The sequence below is a fragment of the Oncorhynchus nerka genome, linkage group LG14, assembly GCF_034236695.1.
Source record: "Oncorhynchus nerka isolate Pitt River linkage group LG14, Oner_Uvic_2.0, whole genome shotgun sequence".
NCBI classification, from domain to species: Eukaryota; Metazoa; Chordata; class Actinopteri; order Salmoniformes; family Salmonidae; genus Oncorhynchus; species Oncorhynchus nerka.
Genome location: NC_088409.1, coordinates 7,912,956 through 7,922,955, shown reverse-complemented (window position 1 = coordinate 7,922,955; position 10,000 = coordinate 7,912,956). Strand labels below are relative to the sequence as shown.

The 10,000-nt window shown below is 46.2% G+C and overlaps 2 protein-coding genes across 2 annotated transcripts in view; one reads left to right on the top strand and one right to left on the bottom strand.

The window, feature by feature from the left end:
- LOC135575108 (doublecortin domain-containing protein 2-like) overlaps positions 1-10,000 on the top strand; it is a 492,912-nt gene that overhangs the window by 106,331 nt on the left and 376,581 nt on the right. The window lies entirely within an intron of this gene.
- Positions 1-10,000, bottom strand: part of slc6a3 (solute carrier family 6 member 3) — a 37,275-nt gene that overhangs the window by 26,358 nt on the left and 917 nt on the right. The window contains 3 exon segments of the mRNA XM_065027082.1: positions 146-365; positions 2,544-2,675; positions 7,526-7,772. Coding sequence (XP_064883154.1) covers positions 146-365; positions 2,544-2,675; positions 7,526-7,772 — 599 coding nt within the window.

Below are 10,000 nucleotides of genomic sequence, written 5' to 3'. Positions count from 1 at the left end.
GCCAACGAGAGAAAAAGGTGAAGCTGATCCCTCTCAAAAATGCCCATACTTGACACACATCAGAGCAACAAAAAAAAAATTTTTTAAGAAAGAAGTCAACTGTCTCAGTTCAGACTCGGATCGAGAGACTAAACACCAGACTCACTCAAAGTACTCTGCTGCGGGGGTGGACTTGTGTGTGTCGTTGAGGGAGTTGTTGAAGGCCCAGAGGTCTGAGCAGTTGGGGCTGTTCCAGGTGTTGTTACAGTGGACCCAGGGCAGCTCTCCGGTGAAGGAAGAGAACAGGTAGAACAGGGCCCAGGCTATAATCACGTTGTAGTAGAAGCCCACGTACAGACTGATCAGGATCACTGTGAAACCAACACCTGGGGAGAAAAGGTGAAAGGTGAAAGGTCATAATTCAAGATCACAATGGTTTAGAATACAGGCTCAGACTATAGCAGAGGTAGACAGAAAACACAAAACAGGGGAAAAAAATATCACAGTAAATAATTGACATCAACTGGAAGTATCACAAAGGCCAAAGGTCATATCTGTTCCTGGATACCTCAAATAAAACACACCTCCTATGAACCTCAACACTCTACATTCTTGCATATTTTACATAAACACTTTTCAGAAGTAAACTTTTTTAAATTCTGTGTTATCCGTGTGTGTTCTAGTTCTAGTTCTAGTTCTAGTTCTAGTTCTAGTTCTAGTTCTAGAACACACACGGATAACACAGAATTTTTACAAAAGCGCTTTAACATGAAAGACAACAACAAGCCAAGCTTTCTAAAGGTTGGCCTCTGCGGTCTCCTCTCACTTCTCTTTATTTATCCGCAGATCTGCCCTTTCCTTGCGTTTAGCACCGTGTCCGCGCTCTACTGTTCACTTTCATCATAACCTTCAAGACCAACGCGGGTCCATCTCTTTCGTTCTGATGGCGATACGATGTCCTGGCTCTTTTCCCAACGGCTCTTTTAAATCTACAAGAAGTGATATTTGTCGAGGAGGATTTCATTAGCATCACGAGTGATCATGTCGTCTTTTTGAAAACATTGATCGTTAGGAAAAAACAAACGATCAGATGTAATTGCAGCGATTCCCTGTTGAGTGACGGCAGCTATTCTCTCTGTCTCAGCTTAGGGGGCTGGGTGCATGTGAGACCGCTGATTAAAACAACAACATCTAATACTGACACTCAGTCAGGGACCTTAACATAGAGACAGATAGACCGATGGATGGATGGCTGAATGGCTGGGTGGGTGGCTGGCTGGGTGGGTGGCTGGGTGGGTGGCTGGCTGGGTGGGTGGCTGGATAAATGGCTGGGTGGGTGGCTGGCTGGGTGGGTGGCTGGATAGATGGCTGGCTGGGTGGGTGGGCTGGCTGGCTGGCTGGGTAGGTGGCTGGCTGGGTGGGTGGCTGGATAGATGGCTGGGTGGGTGGCTGGCTGGGTCGTGGGTGGCTGAATAGATGGCTGGGTGGGTGGCTGGCTGGGTCGGTGGCTGGATAGATGGCTGGGTGGGTGGCTGGCTGGGTCGGTGGCTGGCTGGGTGGGTGGCTGGATAGATGGCTGGGTGGGTGGCTGGCTGGCTGGGTGGGTGGCTGGATAGATGGCTGGGTGGGTGGCTGGCTGGGTGGGTGGCTGGATAGATGGCTGGGTGGGTGGCTGGCTGGGTCGGTGGCTGGCTGGGTGGGTGGCTGGATAGATGGCTGGGTGGGTGGCTGGCTGGGTGGGTGGCTGGATAGATGGCTGGGTGGGTGGCTGGCTGGCTGGGTGGGTGGATGGGTGGCTGGCTGGCTGGCTGGCTGGCTGGCTGGCTGGCTGGCTGGCTGGGTGGGTGGCTGGGTGGGTGGGTGAGCACCGTCTGCAGCACCGTGGTTATGATGGAGGGGGGTCCAGAGCAACGTCTGCAGCACAGCGGTTATGATGGAGGGGGGTCCAGAGCAACGTCTGCAGCACCGCGGTTATGATGGAGGGGGGGTCCAGAGCAACGTCTGCAGCACCGCGGTTATGATGGAGGGGGGTCCAGAGCAACGTCTGCAGCACCGTGGTTATGATGGAGGGGGTCCAGAGCAACGTCTGCAGCACCGCGGTTATGATGGAGGGTGGGGGGTCCAGAGCAACGTCTGCAGCACCGCGGATGGAGGGGGGTCCAGAGCCATGTCTGCAGCACTGTGGTTATGATGGGGGGGGTTGGGGGGAGTTAGAACGTGGCAGAGAAGGTCACATTTCTTCCTTTGACACTCGTCATGTTAATTCGATGGTTTCCGCTCACCGGAGTGTTTATCGATGTGGCGGAGAGTACGGGAAGATTGGCCCAAAATGTGTTTATCACCGAAGACAGAGAGACTCTAAAAGCCAATTTTCAGTTTTCCATCTGACTGCCGTTGTTTGGGTATAAACAATGGTAGTTATCTTAACACACACACACACACGTACACACACGTACACACACACACACACACACACACGTACACACACACACACACACACACACACACACACACACACACACACACACACACACACACACACACACACACACTCTCTCTCCTACCCTTGAATATGGGGCAGATCTTCCAGACACCAGCGGCCCCCTCTCTGTTGTACTGTCCCAGAGCCAGTTCCATGTAGAACAGAGGCATGCCTGCTATCACCATGAAGAATAGATAGGGCACCAGGAACGCTCCTAGAGGGGACAGAGAGACATAAGGCTACATTAAGCCTTCATAACAATACATAATGCTATCACCATGAAGAACAGATATGGCACCAGGAACGCTCCTAGAGGGGACAGAGAGACATAAGGCTACATTAAGCCTTCATAACAATACATAATGCTATCACCATGAAGAATAGATAGGGCACCAGGAACGCTCCTAGAGGGGACAGAGAGACATAGGACAGGATGACATGACATAGCACATACATAATGCCTTCATGACACATTCATAGCCTATACATAGCGACATCACCATGAATAACAGGTAGGGCACCAGGAACGCTCCTACAGGGAATAGAGAGACACAGGACAGGATGACATGACATAGCACATACATAATGCCTTCATGACACATTCATAGCCTATACATAGCGGCATCACCATGAATAACAGGTAGGGCACCGGGAACGCTCATATAGAGGACAGAGAGAGTACCTACACAATGGCTTTATAACACAGTCATAACCTATACATAAGCAATTCACAAGCATGTCTGCTATCTGCATGAAGAACTGGTAGGGCACCAGGAACGCTCCTATACGGCAACAGAGATATAAGGGCTTCATAACACAGGCATAGCCATACTTAGAGCATTCATAGTAACTGGTAGGGCACCAGGAACGCTCCTATACGGCAACAGAGATATAATAACACAGGCATAGCCATACTTAGAGCATTCATAGTAACTGGTAGGGCACCAGGAACACTCCTATACGGCAACAGAGATATAAGGGCTTCATAACAGAGGCATAGCCATACTGAGAGCATTCATAGTAACTGGTAGGGCAGCAGGAACGCTCCTATACGGCAACAGAGATATAATAACACAGGCATAGCCATACTTAGAGCATTCATAGTAACTGGTAGGGCAGCAGGAAGGCTGATTTTGACGTCAGAGAGACAGGACAGGATGAATGACATAGTCTTACCCGGCCGTCCTTTCCTTTCTGATCTAGTTGAGCCTGAGAGTCTGAGGCTAGACATGACAATACGTGACAATAATGGTAGAGACATCTCATTTAAAGGGAACCTACATAAGGGCTTCATTAAACATTCATTACCATGCATAGCACATTCATAACCATGCATAGCACATTCATTACCATGCATAGCACATTCATTACCATGCATAGCACATTCATTACCATGCATAGCACATTCATTACCATGCATAGCACATTCATAACCATGCATAGCACATTCATTACCATGCATAGCACATTCATAACCATGCATAACACATTCATTACCATGCATAGCACCTTCATAACCATGCATAGCACATTCATTACCATGCATAGCACATTCATTACCATGCATAGCACATTCATTACCATGCATAGCACCTTCATAACCATGCATAGCACATTCATTACCATGCATAACACATTCATTACCATGCATAGCACATTCATTACCATGCATAGCACATTCATTACCATGTATAGCACATTCATTACCATGCATAGCACATTCATTACCATGCATAGCACATTCATTACCATGCATAGCACATTCATTACCATGCATAGCACATTCATTACCATGCATAGCACATTCATAAGCATGCATAGCACATTCATTACCATGCATAGCACATTCATAACCATGCATAGCACATTCATTACCATGCATAGCACATTCATTACCATGCATAGCACATTCATTACCATGCATAGCACATTCATTACCATGCATAGCACATTCATAACCATGCATAGCACATTCATTACCATGCATAGCACATTCATTACCATGCATAGCACATTCATTACCATGCATAGCACATTCATTACCATGCATAGCACATTCATTACCATGCATAGCACATTCATTACCATGCATAGCACATTCATTACCATGCATAGCACATTCATAACCATGCGTGATGAAATTGAATTGAAATTGAATCGAACCAGAACATTCTGCAAAATAATTCAAATGGGAAGAACAAAATGCTATAAGGTTATTTCACCAACTCAGTGAATATTCTAACTGTAGAAGGTGTAACTAATTGCTATAAGGTTATTTCACCAACTCAGTGAACATTCTAACTGTAGAAGGTGTAACTAATTGCTATAAGGTTATTTCACCAACTCAGTGAACATTCTAACTGTAGAAGGTGTAACTAATTGCTATAAGGTTATTTCACCAACTCAGTGAACATTCTAACTGTAGAAGGTGTAACTAATTGCTATAAGGTTATTTCACCAACTCAGTGAACATTCTAACTGTAGAAGGTGTAACTAATTGCTATAAGGTTATTTCACCAACTCAGTGAACATTCTAACTGTAGAAGGTGTAACTAATTGCTAGATAATCAGTTATTTGATCAACCAGTGAACATTCTATCTTTAAAGGTGTAACTAATTGCTATAATTATTTCACCAACTCAAACATTCTAACTGATAAGGTGTAATCTAATTGCTATAAGGTTATTTCACCAACTCAGTGAACATTCTAACTGTCTTTGTAACTAATTGCTATAAGGTTATTTCACCAACTCAGTGAACATTCTAACTGTAAAGGTGTAACTTCCTTCCTTCCTTCCTCTTATTTCTCTCTCAGTGAACATTCTCTCTCTCAATTCAAGGGGCTTTATTGACATGGGGAAACATGTTTACATTGCCATAGCAAGTTAAATGGATAAACAAAAGTGAAATAAACAATAAATAGTGAACAGTAAATGTTATACTCACAAACTTCAAAGAATAAAGACATTACAAATGTCATATTATGTTATATATAGTGTTGTAACAACTCAGTGAAATGGTTAAAGAACAAAGGGAAAATAAATAAGCATAAATATGGGTTATTTACAATGGTGTTTGTTCTTCAGTGAACATTCTAACTGTAAAGGTCACAAATTTGCTTGGCACACTGTATTTCATAAGATAGGGAGTTTATCAAAATTGGGTTTGTTTTATCTTTTGGGTCTGGCCTAATCTTACCCCAATCATCCCTACCGCCTGCTCAAACACACATTGATAGGAGGTTCATCTCTCTCAGCTCCTTTTCCACCTCCTCTTTTGTCTCTCTTGAGCACATCCTGTCTTCTCTCTCTTTCTCTCTCTCTCTCTCTCTCTGCCTACTCTCCTTTCTCTTCAAGGCTATGCTCACTGAGTCTTCCTTCCTCAAAGCTTTCTCTCTCCTTTCTCAATAGCAAGGCTATGCTCACTCTCTGTCATCCTCAAAGCTTTCCTCTAAGTTTCTCTCTCTCTCTCTCTCAGGTATTCTGTCACTGTGTACTCTCTGTTTAGGGCCAAATAGCATTCTAGTTTGCTCTGTTTTTTTGTTAATTCTTTCCAATGTGTCAAGTAATTATCTTTTTGTTTTCTCATGATTTGGTTGGGTCTAATTGTGCTGCTGTCCTGGGGTGTGTTTGTGTTTGTGAACAGAGCCCCAGGACCAGCTTGCTTAGGGGACTCTTCTCCTGGTTCATCTCTCTGTAGGTGATGGCTTTGTTATGGATGGTTTGGGAATCTCTTCCTTTTAGGTGGTTATAGAATTGAATGTCTATTTTCTGGATTTTTAAATTTATCGGGTATAATTAGCGGACCCCAGACCTCACAACCATAAAGGGCAATGGATTCTATAACTGATTCAAGTATTTTTAGCCAGATCCTAATTGGTATGTCAAATTTATGTTATTTTTGATGGCATAGAATGCCCTTCTTGCCTTGTCTCTTCAGATCGTTCACAGCTTTGTGGAAGTTACCTGTGGTGCTGATGTTTAGGCCAAGGTATGTATAGTTTTTTGTGTGCTCTAGGGCAGTGGTGTCTAGATGGAATTTGTATTTGTGGTCCTGGTGACTGGACCTTTTTTGGAACACCATTATTTTGGTCTTACTGAGATTTACTGTCAGGGTCCAGGTCTGACAGAATCTGTGCAGAAGATATCTCTCTCTCTCTTTCTCCCTCCCTCCCTCCTTCTCACCTCCTCCGTTCTTATAGCAGAGATAGGGGAACCTCCACACACTCCCTCCCTCCTTCTCACCTCCTCCGTTCTTATAGCAGAGATAGGGGAACCTCCACACACTCCCTCCCTCCTTCCTCCTCCGTTCTTATAGCAGAGATAGGGGAACCTCCACACACTCCCTCCCTCCTTCTCACCTCCTCCGTTCTTATAGCAGAGATAGGGGAACCTCCACTCCCTCCCTCCCTCCCTCCACTCCCTCCCTTCTTCTCACCCCCTCCGTTCTTATAGCAGAGATAGGGGAACCTCCACACACTCCCTCCCTCCTTCTCACCTCCTCCGTTCTTATAGCAGAGATAGGGGAACCTCCACTCCCTCCCTCCCTCCTTCTCACCTCCTCCGTTCTTATAGCAGAGATAGGGGAACCTCCACTCCCTCCCTCCCTCCTTCCTCCTCCGTTCTTATAGCAGAGATAGGGGAACCTCCATTCCCTCCCTCCCTCCTTCTCACCTCCTCCGTTCTTATAGCAGAGATAGGGGAACCTCCACTCCCTCCCTCCCTCCCTCCCTCCACTCCCTCCCTCCTTCTCACCCCCTCCGTTCTTATAGCAGAGATAGGGGAACCTCCACTCCCTCCCTCCCTCCCTCCCTCCCTCCCTCCACTCCCTCCCTCCTTCTCACCCCCTCCGTTCTTATAGCAGATGATCATGGGAACCTCCACTCCCTCCCTCCCTCCCTCCCTCCCTCCCTCCTCCCTCCCTCCGTTCTTATAGCAGAGATAGGGGAACCTCCACTCCCTCCCTCCCTCCCTCCCTCCACTCCCCTCCCTCCTTCTCACCCCCACCGTTCTTATAGCAGAGATAGGGGAACCTCCACACACTCCCTCCCTCCCTCCTTCTCACCTCCTCCGTTCTTATAGCAGAGATAGGGGAACCTCCACACGTTGGCCAGGTCCACAGCGAACCCTATCACCGACAGGAGAAAGTCGATCTTCTTCCCCCAGGTCTCCCTCTCTTCTCCGGGGACAGGGGTGTGTCCGTGACTGGGGCCCAGAGCAAGGCCGTGGCCGTGGGGGTGTCCAGCAGGGCTGACCAACGTGGAGGTGGTGAACTGGACGCCGTTGTGCTCCTTCACCAGAATCAGCTCCACCTAATATATCAGAACAGATGTCATGTAGCTATGTCACTGTCATCTACAACCACTCCACCTAATATATCAGAACATATGTAATGTAGCTATGTCACTGTCATCTATAACCACTTACCATGCCAGGAATATACAGTATGTCATGTAGCTATGTCACTGTCACCTACAACCACTCCACCTAATATATCAGACTCTATGTCATGTAGCTATGTCACTGTCATCTATAACCACTTACCATGCCAGGAATATACAGTATGTCATGTAGCTATGTCACTGTCACCTACAACCACTCCACCTAATATATCAGACTCTATGTCATGTAGCTATGTCACTGTTATCTACAACCACTCCACCTAATATATCAGACTCTATGTCATGTAGCTATGTCACTGTTATCTACAACCACTCCACCTAATATATCAGACTCTATGTCATGTAGCTATGTCACTGTCATCTACAACCACTCCACCTAATATATCAGACTCTATGTCATGTAGCTATGTCACTGTTACCTACAACCACTCCACCTAATATAACAGACTCTATGTCATGTAGCTATGTCACTGTTACCTATAACCACTCCACCTAATATAACAGACTCTATGTCATGTAGCTATGTCACTGTTATCTACAATCACTCCACCTAATATATCAGACTCTATGTCATGTAGCTATGTCACTCTAACCACTAGGCTACCCTGCCGCTATGTCACTGCCATCTACAACCACTTACCATGCCAGGAATATACAGTATGTCATGTAGCTATGTCACTGTCATCTACAACCACTTACCATGCCAGGAATATACAGTATGTCATGTAGCTATGTCACTCTAACCACTAGGCTACCCTGCCGCTATGTCACTGCCATCTACAACCACTTACCATGCCAGGAATATACAGTATGTCATGTAGCTATGTCACTCTAACCACTAGGCTACCCTGCCGCTATGTCACTGTCATCTACAACCACTTACCATGCCAGGAATATACAGTATGTCATGTAGCTATGTCACTCTAACCACTAGGCTACCCTGCCGCTATGTCACTGTCATCTACAACCACTTACCATGCCAGGAATATACAGTATGTCATGTAGCTATGTCACTGTCATCTATAACCACTTACCATGCCAGGTTTGGGGAGTCTATTTGAATTGAACGCAGTCAATTCTGGAACTGACATGATATAAGATAATTGAAGTCATTTAGACACATATTTCCCAACCCTGGTCCTGGGGACCCAAAGAGGTTCCCTATAAGTAACACATCAGATTCAACTAAAGGCCCGGTGACGAAGAGGTGATGAAGAGGTCATCAGTTGAATCTAGTGGGTCGGTCCGAGGGCAAAACCTAAACTGTGCACCTCCCTTTTGGGACCCGAGGACCAGGATTGGGAAACACTGATTATTGATACTTTTATCCAAAACGACTGGTCTTATGAGCCCCTATGACCACTATATACTGTAGGGAATAGGGCTCCATGTGGACCCTCCTATGACCACTATATACTGTAGGGAATAGGGCTCCTTGTGGACCCTCCTATTATCACTATATACTGTAGGGAATAGGGCTCCATGTGGACCCTCCTATGACCACTATATACTGTAGGGAATAGGGCTCCATGTGGACCCTCCTATGACCACTATATACTGTAGGGAATAGGGCTCCATGTGGACCCTCCTATGACCACTATATACTGTAGGGAATAGGGCTCCATGTGGACCCTCCTATGGCCACTATATACTGTAGGGAATAGGGCTCCATGTGGACCCTCCTATGACCACTATATACTGTAGGGAATAGGGTTCCATGTGGACCCTCCTATGACCACTATATACTGTAGGGAATAGGGTTCCATGTGGACCCTCCTATGACCACTATATACTGTAGGGAATAGGGTTCCATGTGGACCCTCCTATGACCACTATATACTGTAGGGAATAGGGTTCCATGTGGACCCTCCTATGGCCACTATATACTGTAGGGAATAGGGCTCCATGTGGACCCTCCTATGGCCACTATATACTGTAGGGAATAGGGTTCCTTGTGGACCCTCCTATGACCACTATATACTGTAGGGAATAGGGCTCCATGTGGACCCTCCTATGACCACTATATACTGTAGGGAATAGGGCTCCATGTGGACCCTCCTATGACCACTATATACTGTAGGGAATAGGGCTCCATGTGGACCCTCCTATGACCACTATATACTGTAGGGAATAGGGCT